We start from the raw sequence: 16087 nt of genomic DNA on the forward strand, positions 1-16087 counted from the left end.
TCTTTTCTCTGTTGATCTATCGTTTTCATCAAATTTGGAAACATTTGACTATTTCCTAAAAATTGTTCCTTTCCTTCTTGGTGGGGGAGGGAGGTTGGCACACAATATGTAGAAATCTCCACTTGATATAATCCCGCACATCACTGAGGCTCTTCATTTTCTCATCTTTTTGTCTCTGTGCTGTATTATTTTTAAATTGGAGTATAATTGCTTTACAATGTCGTGTTAGTTTCTGCTGTACAATGCAGTGAATCAGCTATATGTATACCTATATTCCCTCCCTCTTGGACCTCCCTCCTACCCCCCCACCCCCGCATCCCACCCATCTAGGTCGTCACAGAGCACCGAGCTGAGCTTCCTGTGCTTTATAGCTTGTTCCCACTAGCTATCTGTTTTACTCATGGTAGTGTATATATGTCCATCCTAATCTCCCAATTCATCCCACCCTGCTCTTCCCCTCGTGTTCACATGTCCATTCTCTACATCTATGTCTCTATTCCTGCCCTGTTCATTTGTACCATTTTTTCTCAGTTCCACATATATGCATTAATATATGATATTCATTTTTCTTTCTGGCCCACTTCACTCTGTATGACAGACTCTAGGTGCATCCACATCTCTACAAATGACCCAATTTCATTCCTTTTTATGGCTGAGTAATATTTCATTGCATATACATACCACATCTTTATCCATTCGTCTATCATTGGACATTTAGGTTCTCCATAGCAGCTCTATCAATTTACATTCCCACCAACAGTACAAAACGGTTCCCTTTTCTCCACACCCTCTCTGGCATTTATTGTTTGTAGATTTTTTGATGATGGTCATTTTGACTCATGTGAGTTGATATCTCATTGTAGTTTTTTTTTTTTTTTTTTTTTTTTAAAGGACACCCTTTTATTGCAAAGAGATTTTCAGTCTCTCGGGGAACAGGACCAGGGGCTTTCCTGGGGCCTCAGTCTTGGGCACTGGCTTTCAGAGCGGCTTTGTACTTCCCTGTCATTTCCCTGGGCAATGGCACCAGGCCCGGGCAGGGCACCTGCCCCTCCACCTCACAGATGCACTCCCGCAGGCAGTACTTTCGGGGACCGAAGTGGGCTGGGTGAGAAAGCTGTTTTTTCTCCTGCGCCTCTCTCTCGAGGGTTTCCTCATTCTTCCCCAGAATCTTTTTGATGTGCTCCATGATCTCCTTATTGCTCTTGGTCTCCACGTCCACAAGGACTTGCTCCCCAGAATCTAAATAGAACCGCAGAAAGGGTGTTGGCGTCATGTTCTTAAACATCATGATCTGTACCCAGGGGTTCTTGTACTGGATCTGAGGTATGTTGAAAAACACGAATTTCCTGGCGCCCTCGCCCAGCTCCCCGTGCGTATTGTAGTTCACCGTCATGACCTTCACCGAGTCCTTGAACACTACGTCCCCCTGGCCCAGGTACTGCAGGGTGCGGCGTATAGGGAAGCGGCCCTTCATGGACATGGCGGCTGCGGCGGAGGGGCCGGACCGCCGGCTGCGAGCCCAGCAGCGCGGAGACCAGCCAAACTGACGCCGCCCGGGCGGCCCTCGCGCCGCTTCTCCTCCGCCTCATTGTAGTTTTGATTTGCATTTCTCTAATAATTAGTGATGTTGAGCATCTTTTCATGTGCCTCTTGGCCATCTGTATGTCTTCTTTGGAGAAATGTCTATTTAGGTCTTCTGCCCATTTTTGGCTTGGGTTGTTTGCTTTTGTGATATTGAGTTCCATGAGCTGTTTGCGTATTTTGGAGATTAGTCTTTTGTCTGTTGCTTCATTTGCAAATATTTTCTCCCATTCTGAAGGTTGTCTTTTCGTCTTGTTTAGGGTTTCCTTTGCTGTGCAAAAGCTTTTTTTTTTTTTTTTTTTTGCTGTACGCGGGCCTCTCAGCATTGTGGCCTCTCCCGTTGCGGAGCACAGGCTCTGGACACGCAGGCTCAGCGGCCATGGCTCACCGGCCCAGCCGCTCCGCGTCATGTGGGATTCTCCCGGATCGGGGCACAAACCCGTGTCCCCTGCATCGGCAGGCAGACTCTCAACCACTGCACTGCCAGGGAAGCCTCGTGTGCAAAAGCTTTTAAGTTTAATTAGGTCCCATTTGTTTATTTTTGTTTTTATTTTCATTATTCTAGGAGGTGGGTCAAAAAAAGAGCTTGCTGTGGTTTATGTCAAAGAGTATTTTTCCTGTTTTCCTCTAAGAGTTTTAGAGTGTCTAGTCTTACATTTAGGTCTTTAATCCATCTGGAGTTTATTTTTGTGTATGGTGTTAGGTAGTGTTCTAATTTCATTTTTACATGTAGCTGTCCAGTTTTCCCAGCACCACTTATCGAAGAGGCTGTCTTTTCTACATTGTATGTTCTTGCCTCCTTTGTCATAGATTTAGGTGACCATATGTGCATGGGTTTATCTCTGGGCATTGTCCTGTAGCATTGATCTATATTTCTGTTTTTGTGCCAGTACCATACTGCCTTGGTTTACTGTAGTTTTGTAGTATGGTTTGAAGTTGGGGAGCCTGATTCCCCCAGCTCCATTTTTTTCTCAAGATTGCTTTGGCTATTCGGGGTCTTTTGTGTTTCCGCACAAATTGTGAAATTTTCTGTTCTAATTCTGTGAAAAATGCCATATATATAAATATAAATAATTGTTTTGACAATTATTTATTAATCAGTTTGATTCCCTCAAATCCTGTTTTTCACCTTTGCTAGGGTGGTTCTAAGCTAGAGTAGCTTTTACTCCATTTTAGCCTACTATTGAGGCATGACCCTCTGGTGTCTCACTCTATTTGATGCCTTAGGTGACTACTGAGAACTGTTTACTCTGGTTCCCCACCCTATGTGAGCTTTGGGAATTGCTGTTTATAACTCCCTAGCTACTCTTTGCTTGGTTTTGTAATGCGTCATTCTACTTATGTGCAACCAAGTACACAGCAAACACTCTAGGGGACCCCTGTTTTGATTCCTTTCTAGAATGCTGCATCTTTCAATCACCTCAGTTTTCCTCTCTGATCTCAGTGTCTTCTCAACTCAGCAAGGTTGTCAGGCTCTGTTTAGGTTCCCCTCTCCCTGTGTCTATAGTCTGGGTATTTAAAAAAATATATATATTTATTTGGCTGCTTCAGGTCTTAGTTGTGGCATGCAGGATCTTCGTTGCAGCATGCGGGATCTTTAGCTGTGGCATGCAAACTCTTAAGTTGCGGCATGTGGGACCTAGTTCCCTGACCAGGGATTGAACCTGGCCCCCCCCCGTACTGGGACCCAGTCTTAGCCACTGAACCACCAGGGAAGTTCCTATAGTCTGGGTATTGCCTCCATGCAGTGAGATGGAAGGTTGTAGACCTCAACTATTTCTTTGCCCCCTTTCTCAGAGATTACAGCCTTGTGCTGCCTGTTTTCCAATGTCTGAAAAACACTTTCATATATTTTGTCTACTTTTCTAGTTGTTTATGGAAGGAAGTCACGTCCTGTCCTTGTTATTCTGGAATGACTAGAAGTCTCTGAAGATGGGAACTTAAAAAAAAATTGAGATTAAAATTGACATATAACATTAGTTTTAGGTGTACAAAATGGTGATTTTATATACATGTATACTGCAAAATGATTACCATAATGTTAATATCCATCACCATACAGTTAGAAATCTTTTTTCTTATGATGAGAACTTTTAAGATCTACTCTCAGCAACTTTTAAATATACACAGTTGACCCTTGAACAATGAGGGGGTTAGGGTTGCTGATCCTCTGCAGTCGAGAATCCATGTATAACTTATAGTTGGCCTTCTGTATATGTGGTTCTTTTGTATCTGTGGTTCCACATTTGTGGATTCAACCTACTGTGGATCGTGTAGCATTGTAGTATTTACTATTAAAAAAAAAATCCCTGTATAAGTAAGTGGACTCGCACAGTTCAAACTGGTGGTGTACAATACAGTATTGTTAACTATAGTCACTGTGCTGTACATTACATTCCCTGGACTTATTTATAACTGCAAGTTTGTATCTTATGACCACTTTCACTCATTTTGCTCACCCCGTCACCATCTGCCTCTGGCAACAACCAATCTGTTCTCTGTATCCATGAGTGCAATTTATTTTAGATTCCACATATGAGGTCATACAATATCTGTCTAACTTATTTCACTTGGCATAATGCCCTCAGGAGCCATCTGTTTTGTTGCAAATGACAGGATTTCCTTTTTTTAATGGCTGAATAATCTGGTTCTTGTGGGCCATAGATGACACATTTTCTTTATGCATTCATCCATCAATGGACACGTATTTTCCTGTCTTGGCTATTGTAAATAATGCTGCTTTGAACATAGATGCAGACCTTTTCAAGATAGTGATTTCATTCCCTTCACATAAATACCCAGAAGTGGAATTGCTGGATCATAAGGTAAGTTTTATTTTTAATTTTCTGAGGAATCTCCATACTTTTCCATACTGGTTGCACTAATTTACATTCTTCCCAACAGTGCACGAGGGTTCCCTTTTCTCCACATCTTCACCAATGTTTGTTGTTTTTTGACAGTAGCCATTCTAACAGGTGTAAGGTGATGTCTTACTGTGGTTTTGATTTGCATTTCCCTGGTTAATGATGAGCATAGTTTCATGTACCTGTTGGCTGTACTTATGTCTTCTTTGGGAAAATGTCTATTCAGAATTGTCTTTTAGCTATTGTCTGAATTCTTTATATTTTGGATATAAATCTATCAGGTATATAATTTGCAAATATTTTCTCCTATTCTGTAGGCTGCCTGCTCATTTTATTGATGGTTTCCTTTGCTGTGCAGAGCAGCTTTTTAGTTTGATGTAGTTCCACTTAATTTTACTTTTGTTACCTTCGCTTTTGGTATCAAATACAAAAAAATCACGGCCAAGAAAGACTGATGTCAGGGAGCTTTACACATGTTTTCTTCCAGTTTTATGGCTTCAGGTCTTAGGTTCAAGTCTTTAGTCCATTTTGGTTAATTTTTTGTGTGTAGTGTAAGAGAGTGGTCCAGTTTTCCCAACACCATTTATGCACAAGACTGTCCTTTCCCCATTGTACATTCTTGCCTCCTTTGTCATAAATTAATTGACCATATATGTGTGGGTTTATTTCTGGGCTCTCTGTTCTGTTCCAATGATCTATGTGTCTGTTTTTATGCCAATATTATCATGCTGTTTTGATTACTACAGATTTGTAATAGTCAGAAAGCAGGAAGCGTGATGCCTTCAGCTTTGTTCTTGCTTTGGCTATTCAAGGTGTTTTGTGGCTCACTTTGGTAAACAGAATGCGTAAAAGCAGAGGAAGAAAGTATCAGAGAATAAGAGTTGGGACATTCACGAGAGAATACTGTTGACAGTTTTCTTGCACAAATGCTCTCTTAAACTAACGCTGCTAAATCCTTTGCTGTATGTTGCAAAGTTCTTATACCTCTTACAAGGTAGAATGCCTTGCCCCAAACCCCAAGCACATTCTATCTACCTATGTACTAGAAAACTAAGATTCTATTATTACTACAGCATATAAAAAATTGCTAGATGAATTTTCACCAAATTAGGGGGCATTTTTAGAATGGATTGACAAAACAAATGTTGCAAATTCTTATGGAGAATTTGCACTTTCCCTTACCATGCATTGTTTTGTTTGTTGATTCCAAATTTTATAACTATGCTACAAATAATTGCTTCTCCAGTTGAGTGAAAACACACACATACATTCCAATATATGTACATATTTTACATATTTTACTATTAGTGATTCAACTATGACCCACTCAAAACTGACGATAACGTACCTTGACACTAGGATTGATGTCTACCAAGAGAGAAAATACTTTTTTTCCCCTTAACATCAGCTGAAGACAGATCACTATAAACAAACCAAACAATGACCAGTCAGGCATTAGACCCAAAGAAGCTATTCTTTGTCCACTATTTGGGTGTTAAAGTAGTACTCAGTAATACATCGAGACAGGACCAACTGTAAGTTACCACACAAAGCCCAGATTTTACATTTAGTTCTACTAATAGATGAATTAATGGACTTTTTTTCTTCTTCCACATTAACAGGCAAGTAAGCTTATTATCACTGAGTCTGTGGCCAGGTGGGAGAGCTTACACTGAAGTGGTGTAAGCTCTGGCCGTGTCTCTTCTGTAATTTCCAGTGAAGTCTGAGTACTGCTGTGGGAAAGATTAGAACACCTATATCACTATGCAAATGTTAGCCATGTGTATACAACTAATTAGAACTGAGAGGCGGAAATGTCAGGCTATGACTTCTGTACTCCTGCCCAGGCGAAAAGAGAGGTGTATGTGGTGGCTGTCCTAAGTACAAGAATTGGTTTCAACTGGTGGAATGTGGTATAATCCCTAGGATTTACACCTAGGTACACTATAAACCCTAGGTATTCCACACCAGTTACCTGGATGAGTACGAGTGAGTACTGAGAGTGATGTAAGTTCTTCCTGTCCTTTGCTGTGTTTTCTCATGACTCCTTTGTTAAGAGCTCACAAGGGAAGAGCTCAATATGGGTTGTACTCAGATACAAGCGGGTTTAAGTTTTGAATGATGGATAGGATCTTGATTCTGAAAGGTAAGTAAGTCATGAGAAATGAAGGAAACAGCATAACCAAGACAAAAGAGAAATCTGAGATCTGACTTGTTTCTTTCTCAAATTGAACTGGAGCAGACTATGTGCTCATTGGTAGGGAAGGTCAGGAAAAGAACACTGGAAAAGATTGTGCAGAATGGGCTACAAGGATGAAAGTTAGTTTTAATTTAAGAATCAAGGACTACACTGACGTGCTGAGGTAATACTAGGAGCACGAAGGCATTACTCCAATTAATAGGTCATGGCAGTCAACCATTTCCTGTAAGAAACTCATCATCTAGGTCAACGTTACTTTTGTATGTTTGAAAGCACAATCTAGTGACATAATTTATAGGATTTAAAATCCCCCAAAGTATACACCTCCAGCCCTATACTTTTCTTAATATCTCAGAGACAGTTAATAACATGAAAAAAGTTTAAACCATAATTTACTCTTTAAGAAACAGAAATTTCTACAACCATTGTAAGTTTACTATCAACATAACCTGTCTCCTAACCATTATGTTGAACCTCCAAAATAAAAAGGTATTGATCTTGACTCACTGCAATTAAGAAAAATCCTAATTATGTAACCTTTGGTAATTAAGCTTCTAAATCTGTGAAAGGGGAACAAAGTTTTTCCAGGGCTGTTGTGAGGATTATCTAGAAGAATATATGTAACACAGTACTGATAATGAAGTTAGTGATGTTGGCCATTATCTTACATAGATCAGACCTGAGCACTGATTACTTAGAAATGATGAAACCTATTATATAACATGCTTCTAACAACTAAAAAATAGGGGGACAGTGTGCAATATAAAGATCTTTTTTAGTACTTTAATAGGTTTATGAAAAGCTATTTTGCTGACAATTACTGCCAACTCTATTATCTCTCAGCAGAGTGAGAGTGAAAGGACGGCTTCACATTGAAAAGGGTGGAACTGGGAATGACCACAGGATGGGGCTGTAAAAGCCTACTTCTACTAAATGATAAACATTCTCCCTCTGTGACATTTTAGAAATGCCACTTTCTTCATCATATATTCCTAGATTGACAAAGAAAACTTTTTCCTTCAAGTACACAAAGATATGGGATACATTTAATAGGACTTTTTATTGAAAGTCTAATAACTGGTAAGATGTAGAATATTCTAAAAATGAAACCTGACTGATATGGACAATTTAAGAAATAATTTACATGTAAAGACTACATTTTGTTGTTTAATTTTTCCTAGTTGAGTTCTACTTAGATTTTTCACACCAATAATTACCCTTGGTTTTGTACTTAAAAAATTTTTTTTGTAAGGAAAGTTCCAGTCTGGAATTTTGGTCTTGCCCCTGCTAATGCTTTCATCAGCTAAACTAACAAACAATTGATAAAAACTAACTTTACTGAAATGAATGCATTTTCTAATTTCCTTTGCAAGGAACACGGTGCTCTTTCAAAATGCTTATCTAATATCTCCATATTGCTTAGTAGCTCTAGCAGTTATTACTCACGTTGAGTTTTAAAATGAATTTATTAAAGAATGGTCTTAGGAAGGCCACAATGTTTGATTTGTCATTAAAAAAAAGTTCTGTTTCTTCATGCTGTATAACAAGGTAATGTAACAAGGTACAGAATTATAAGCTTCTTTCTACTGGAATTCTCTGATAGTACGGCACAGTGTAGTCATTTCTGCAATGCTAGAATAAATTAAAAAAAAAGTCTCTTCTATGCTTCTCTTCAAAAAGTGATGAACAATAACAGGAAGGCATTAAAAAGCCATTTTTTTCCTATTCATTCTGTAGTATTCGAGCCAGTATCTAGGAAACAGAGGAGAGAAACAGTAAATTCAAGCAGCAACTTAAATATGTTGAGAAAATCTTTCTTTCAAAAGTAAAACAGGAACTAACAGTGGTGAAGAAGGGGAGACAAGGGTGGAAAGGAAAAGCTGACCACAGTAATATCTTGTGCATGTAAATGTCTTTTTACCTCTGCCTTAAAAGGAAAGTTAACGCTTAGTCTCCATATTTATGTTAAGAAAAATCAAGTTATACTATATTTGGTTCATATAGCTGCTATACTTTTTTTCAAGTTCTCTACTGTCCAAAAATTTAAAACTGCAAAGGACTATAACATAGAATTGTTTTAATTCCTGGCAAGAAAAAGACCCAAATTCTAGCCACTATCAATCACTTCCTCTGCTTCTCTATTTGGAATTGAACTTTATTTCAGAAAGCTGGCTTTTAGAAGAAATGGGCTTATTTCACAGTAGTACTGCATTTATCTGGTTACTAAGGAATGGTATTAATTATTACTTAAGCTTCTACCTCTAAATGCCACGACTATTTATATTTTAATGATCGATTGTATTATTTTCTGCTGACACGAGTGCATGGAACACAATCTTAGCTTTCCTTGAATACGCAACAGTCTTTTCTTTGAAGAACAATTACTGTACTGTGCTGTAAGTGGGGCAAGTTCCTCAGAAGCCACTGCAGTAGGTAAGGCTGATTTGTATTTTATATACACTGAAGTTTGAAAAAAAACAGATAATCTTATATCTTTAAGAAGCAAGAGAAATACACTCTAAGGACTACCTATAAGGAAAATACATATGTTTACATGGACTCTTCGATTTTATTAAGTTTGCTCAGGGGCCTTCACTGACTTTTTGGTTCTTAGCTATGTTTCAAATGATTGATTGACACTCTACTAGTCTACATCTGTGCTGTCCAATGTGGTAGCTACTGGCCAACCACATGTGGCTATTTAAAGTTAAGAAAATTAAATAAAAATTAAAACATTAAACTTCTCAGTTGCCCTAATCCATTTCAAGTGCTTAACAGTCAGATGTGGCTATTGGAGAGTACAGACAGGAAACATTTCCATCAGCATGCAAGTTTTATGAACAGTACTGATCCATAGCATTAACTCATTTTGATAGTGGTCTAGAAATTATACATTAATGCTCAAATTCTATAGTCTAGTAAAAATATGAAAACCTAAGGGTTATAAGGGTACTATTAGCCTGAATTATAAGAAAGACATGAAAAAAAGTATACATTATCTGACATACAGAAATGTTATCTGTGATCCAGGAACTATAAAATTATAAACATAGATTTTTTTTTTTGTTGTTACAGCAAAGAACAAAGTTATTTGGTAATTATATAAAAAAGTCATCTTAAAGTTCTTAGAATGGTTATCCCTAGTTAACCTTCCGAAATGTATGAACCACTGCAACATTACTAGTTTCAGACACTCTGACATCTGGAGATGATTTCTTTAAAAAGGGATAAAGGTATATAATTTTAGGCAGCTATCAAAAATCAGGTTTAAGAGAACAGTTAATGACTTGTGTGTGGAAAATGATATATTTGCAAATGAGTACATGCATACATATATTACTGTAAAGATATGTAGAAATAAAGACTAGAAGGTTATACATTAAAATATTAAGTGATATGTTATCTCCAGATGATGTTACAAATGACGTTTTTCTTCTGTGTGGTTTTCTGTCTTTATATCTTTTCAGTGATAGGGCATTTCTTTGAAACCCAAAACATAAAAACCTAACCTACAACCTGAGAAACGTAGGGTACTGCTTTCTACATTTCTCTTGTTTTTCAAAATTCCCCTTCTTGGAAAGTGACAGCATTCTCTATTTAATTTCAGGAATAGCTGCTTTAAACACAAACTGTTCAGATTACAAAATAAAAGTAAGTATATTTCAAATACAATTTATATATTTAAAATTCAATTAGCAAAAAGAAAATATTCATGGAACAGAAAGCAGAGATGTATAGGTTTTGAAACATTTAAGGACCTGAACAAGTTCCTAGGTCTGCTGTAAAAATATCTGCATGTAACAGACCAGAGGACTAGATATTTACCATTATGACTGATAAGGCTCTTATGGTTATTTAAAGTCTTTTAAATAATCATTTTTAAAATATAAAATGTATAGGTATCCAACAAAACAGAAACCATTGGATAAATTGCTGAAATTAAACACTTCCTTAAAGAAAAAGAAAAGCTTTGGAAACACTTCAAATCTGCAACTGAAATAGGGAAGAAAAGCTTATCAGTATGCTTCCCCCCCTGCCCCCGCACACAAAGTCAACCTGTGGAAGTAGTCTATGTGTCATATGAAATGTTTATACCTGAAGTTAGTAAGAGGACTATGTGAGATCTGGAATCCAGAATCTAGCTGAGAAAGAAGCCTGGTCTCTATCTGGGAGTGGATCACTGGGCATTTTCTCCCTTAATTTCAGATGAAAATTTTTTAAAGACTCATGAAAACAAGATTTCAAGTAGCTTTGCTTTCACAGTAATTAGGGCAAACACTTACTTTTACCATCACAGGCTACAATTTTCACTTTATCCACTTTAATAAGTTCTGTCACCTCTCTGAATTCAACATCATTCAATACAAAAGTCCACACATTATCGCAGAATCTGTATGTATTTAGAGAGCCCTTTAAAACAAAACATTTAGACAAACCATGAAAAGTCATTATTCCCCCCTCACATTTTTCTCCAGACAATTTAAGAAAACCTAGCTACAAGTACATAATTCTCAAAATAGGATGAAAATTAAGGAAAATCTTAGGCAAGCAATCTTAAGTGTTAATCATACTATCACTTAAAGAAAAAATTCTAGATAAATTTGCTAAGGGAAGAGTTAAAAAATATTTTAGTTAGCAGACTATTTTCAGCACTGGAAAAGCCTGAAATTACTTACCTGAAATCTGAAGAAAAACTGAATGGAAATTTGAATCTGTATTTCTACTGCCCTCATGTGGCTAAATTATGAAAAATTCATTTGAATTTTTTATATGACTACTTTTTAAAAGCAACAGATTTTATTGTGTATGTTGGTTCTCTGAATTTGTACAAAAGCAGGGAATTCCTAGAAACATTAATTTTCATCCTGTGACTTAGCTCAGATGAGTTACTGTATTAGCCACTAAAATTACAACATTATTGTCCTGTGCAACTGACATTCTTCTAATTAATACATATTTCTCCTAAAAAAAATTTTATCTGAACATTAAAAGGAACTTTTTGAAAAGTGTGATGTGTGATGAAGGTGAAAGGGTGGACACCAACAGAATATAATCAAAACCTGAGAGATATATACATGCACAAGTATTTACATATGAAATTTAGTATTCAATGAGACATTTATATGCCTTCAGAAAAAAAATTCAGCACAAAACTGTTCCCTGCAGTGTTACTTGTAATATCAAAAATTGAGTTCTCATTAATGGCTTAAGTTATAATGATTAGGGATATTATAATGGCTATGAATGAATAAATTTCATAAATATGAATAAATACTATTTGTTAGACTATACTAGGCACTGAGGATACAATGGTAAGCAATACACATATGATCCCTGCCATCCAAGAAGCTTAGGTTAGCAGGGGAGATCACTAAAACAAGTAAATACATAGTGTAACAGTGCTATGAAAGATTGTTACTGGGTACAATGGGAGTACAGTAGAGGCATCCAAGGGTACAGGAGATAGGACAGAGAAAGCTTGAGTCCCAAAGAATGAAAAAGAGTCAAGGGAAAGGTGGGACAGCAGAAAGGAAGACAAACACTTGGAATGGGATAGTAAGTTCCTGAAAGGAGAATATGACAGGAGGTCCTAAGGTGAAAGAGATCATGGAGAACCTTGGGAAAGCTTTTCCCTATTGTGAGGGCATTAGGACGTCAATGAAGGATTTCAAGCAGAGGAGTAACATGATGAGATCTGCATTTTGCATTTTTGGTGATAACATGAACAGACTAGAGGGGAGTCTGACTGGAGGAAGGAGAGAAGCTGAGAAGCCGATAGCTTTTAGCTGGCTGAATCAGACAGGTGAAAGTGGCTGGGCAATAGCAGAGGCAAGGGGGTCCAGGGAAGTGGAGAGATTTTAAAAGGTAGATCTGTCAACGCTTGATAACCAACTGGATACGGTCGGGTGGGGAACAGAGAAATCTTTGTTATTCCCAAGTTTCTGGCTTGTGTAACAACACATTCATAGAAAAAATTGGTTTGGGAGGAAAGTTAAATTTGAGTTTTAGCTACATCTTACCATATCCAGTAAGCAGCTGGAGTGTAAAAGCAAGCATGGGAGCATATCAATTTTAAAGCCAAGGACTGGATGAGATCATTCAAGGAGAATATGTGGAGCCCTAGATAGCCCTTAAGGAAAACCAGCAATTAAGTGATACAAAGTAGCCTGAGAGAGGAGCCAGAGAATAGGAAAAAAAAAAGCCAAAATAGTGTGATTTCAAGGGAAGTATGGGTTTCAAGAGACTAATCAATAGTTATCACTAATTATGCATTAGATTTAGCAATAAATAACTTGCCAAGAGAAGTTTCAGTGGAGAGGTGGGAGTAATGCATAGAAAATCACTCAGGACATATTAAGTAAAAAGATGCAGAGTTGTAAATGTAAAAAAAAAATTTGTTTAATTAGATCTGTTCCTTTGACTACAGCTTGAACCATTGGAAGGCTGAACAACCAAATGCCAACCTCAATGTTCATTTCTGGCTTGTGTGTAATCAATGATCCTATAAGTGTGTAGGTTACTGTCATATCCAGTTGGTGGCAGATGTGTCAATAATTTGAACCAGGCAAGTCACTGCTATTTATGATTAGCATGTGAACATTCAAATATGCTGAAATTCTGTTCTTTATATTAAAAATTTCCTTCTATATGATAGATAACATGTGGCTAAACTATCTTTAATGCACCTCTAATAAATACATATATTTTTTACATATATCTACTGAATAACATTTTTAAAGTTAATTTACCTTTAGCTAAAGAGATCCAAACTAGAAACCTACAATAATACAACTAGAAGACCACTCAGGTCTTGTGAACCCTACAACTCTGATAAGTAGTCAAACAAATTTTCTACATGGGCAAGTATGTATCAACATGGATCAATTTAGAATTAAAGGATCAGATTCTGAATGACAAACCAGGCACATTTGTATGTATGGTTGTACAAAAAGGAAACTTTGCCGGCATTATTACTGTTAAAAATTCAAGAATCCACTGATAAAATTTTACAAAGACATGTTTTACTCCAGATCATTGTTAGGCATGTGAAACTGATGTGACTTATTTATATGAATATAAAATACATGCAGATTTTACCCCTTCACTAAAATAAGTCGAATGGGGCCTGTCTTCTTTTGCCGTGTATACCCAATAGCCAGAACAATGCCTCGTATTTAATAGGCATTGAAATGTTCGTTGAATAAATGATAATTTTCTTTTGTGCTTTTCATCACAAACTAAAACCAAAAACCCCAAACACTGATGTTCTCTTAAATGCAAATTAACATCTATATTCTTTTCATTTGTTGATTTTCATATCTTTTAATCTGAATTTGCCATCGAATTGAGAAAGACAGTTTTGTTCAGTTTGGGATTACTGTTCAAAGTACAAATGATTCAAATGAGACCAAGCTACCAGAAGAGACCATTATCTGCCAACAGGTCAGGTCTTTATAAGCCATGTTATCTAAGAGTAGGTGGGAGGCAACGTGAAGTTTCTAGAAATAACTCTGAGCTTCCCTGGTCAAGAGTTTAAAAAACATAACTGATCCTTAGAGATTACTCTCACTTACCTTCAATCTTGCAGATAATGTTTCAGACATTTGAAATCTCAGTAACTCTTCAGGGAAGGTAGCCAAACATACATAGGCTGATTTGTGAAACAACAGAACAAGAATCTAAAAACAACTCTATATCTCACATTAAGTGGATGAACTGAGTATACAGATTTAAACATCAAGCAGAATTCAGTTATCAAACAAGTTCCAAAGTTTGATTAAGACATCTCTTTTTATGATTAATAAATATGTAGGTGTCCTAAAAAGCACTACTGCTAACAATCATGGTGCAGCTTGTAGATTTAAGAAAATATCCTTACCCTGAAATTGACTCTGTTCCTGACCCTCTGTGCCAACGCTGAATTTATAGCCTTATCAAACTGAAGTAGAACTTGAAGGGCAAGTTGGGGGGTAATCTGTTGAGACTGAGAAAAAATAAAGGTCATGAATCTTCTTAGAGAAGAACATTAAAGAAAAAATAAAACAAAAATACATGAATTACAGGGCTTCCCTGGTGGCACAGTGCTTGAGAATCTGCCTGCCAATGCAGGGACACGGGTTTGGGCCCTGGTCTGGGAAGATCCCACATGCCGCAGAGCAACTAAGCCCGTGAGCCACAACTACTGAGCCTGCGCGTCTGGAGCTTGTGCTCCACAACAAGAGAGGCCGCGACAGTGAGAGGCCCGCGCACCGTGATGAGGCGTGGCCCCCACTCACCACAACTAGAGAAAGCCCTCGCACAGAAATGAAGACCCAACACAGCCAAAAATAAAACAAATTTTTTTTAAAAAGCTACAAAAACAAAAAATCATGAATTATCATCTAAAATTTAGTTGAGGTTAACCAGAGTCTCTAAACTAGAATTCCTTATTCTTTTTTGCCATAACTGACAACTAAGAAGCAAAGCCTGACAATATTTTCTTGCATTATCTTGACACAAACATAATTTTAAAAAGAAAACATGCAGTGATGTTACAACACCAGGACAAAACTTTGTCTATCACTCCTTCACAGTATCTGGAAAGAAGTGTTCGATAAATTGAAGGAACCAAGTTTCTTTTAAATAAAAAACCTGGGACCAATAATACATTAAAAAAAAGTCTAATCTTATATATGAAAATAAATGGAAATATATAATATGTTCTTGGATGAGAGGTTTACATAAAAAGGTTAATTTTCCTAAAATTAAAATATAAATTCAAAATTCTAATTTAAATCTCACGACTTGTATTAACTTATCCAAAGTTATCTTAAAGCTACGTAGACTATGCCATTCTCATAAGTATGAGAACACGAATTATTATAGATCCATCTAAATAAAAATGTTGATTTTGAGTCCCTCACCTGTATAAGCTCATCGAGGCTCTCCTGAAGACTGTTTCCCAAAGTGGTATTTCTGTACAACTGATATGCCATGGCTTAGGAGGGAGAAATTCTTCTTCTTATTCAGGCTTGCATTGATATCCTAAAAATTTAATATGAAACTATTAAAAAAATTATAAATTACATATGTAACATAGTCTACTTCATATTTTCTAATATATACTATTAGCATACTACATAATAACTGAGGAATTGCAAGGAATAGTTAAAAATAGTTTTTCTATTTATTTTTTCTATTATTTTGACGTAGGCATTTATACTCCTTTGTACAAAGTATAGATATATATATTAAAATGTACATCTTTACCATTTCTTTCAAGTATCTACCTTTTGACCTAGTCTAGAATTTACCATGTACCATTCTTTTCTACTTACTGTCAAGTCACTGATCCAATCTTCAGCTCACCTTTGAATGCCTTCCCCTTCATTTTCCTGTTCTCTTAAAATTCAGTATTTATAGAGTGCCTACCCAGAAGATAGCACTGTGATAGGTACCATGG

General features: G+C 36.8%; 2 protein-coding genes across 3 annotated transcripts; both read right to left on the minus strand.

Annotated features, from left to right (window-relative positions):
* Nucleotides 1-354: 354 nt before the first annotated feature.
* Nucleotides 355-2363, minus strand: LOC307050777 (small ribosomal subunit protein mS25). The gene has a single exon (XM_079701029.1). It carries the CDS (start codon nt 1478-1480, stop codon nt 959-961), a length of 522 nt encoding a protein of 173 aa, XP_079557155.1. The 5' UTR covers nt 1481-2363; the 3' UTR covers nt 355-958.
* Nucleotides 2364-7875: 5512 nt separating this feature from the next.
* On the minus strand, nt 7876-15641 carry GTF2A2 (general transcription factor IIA subunit 2). Of its 2 annotated transcripts, XM_079700436.1 has the most exons (4): nt 15549-15641; nt 14525-14629; nt 10929-11055; nt 7876-8397 (listed from the first exon to the last, which is right to left on the minus strand). In XM_079700436.1, the coding sequence occupies exons 1-4, from the start codon at nt 15618-15620 to the stop codon at nt 8372-8374; spliced, it is 330 nt and encodes a 109-aa protein (XP_079556562.1). In that variant the 5' UTR covers nt 15621-15641; the 3' UTR covers nt 7876-8371. The 2 variants fall into 2 exon arrangements, with proteins under 2 accessions (XP_079556562.1, XP_079556563.1); XM_079700437.1 differs by lacking the exon at nt 10929-11055.
* Nucleotides 15642-16087: the final 446 nt, after the last annotated feature.

This window comes from Hyperoodon ampullatus (genome assembly GCF_949752795.1).
Source record: "Hyperoodon ampullatus genome assembly, chromosome: 3".
NCBI classification, from domain to species: Eukaryota; Metazoa; Chordata; class Mammalia; order Artiodactyla; family Ziphiidae; genus Hyperoodon; species Hyperoodon ampullatus.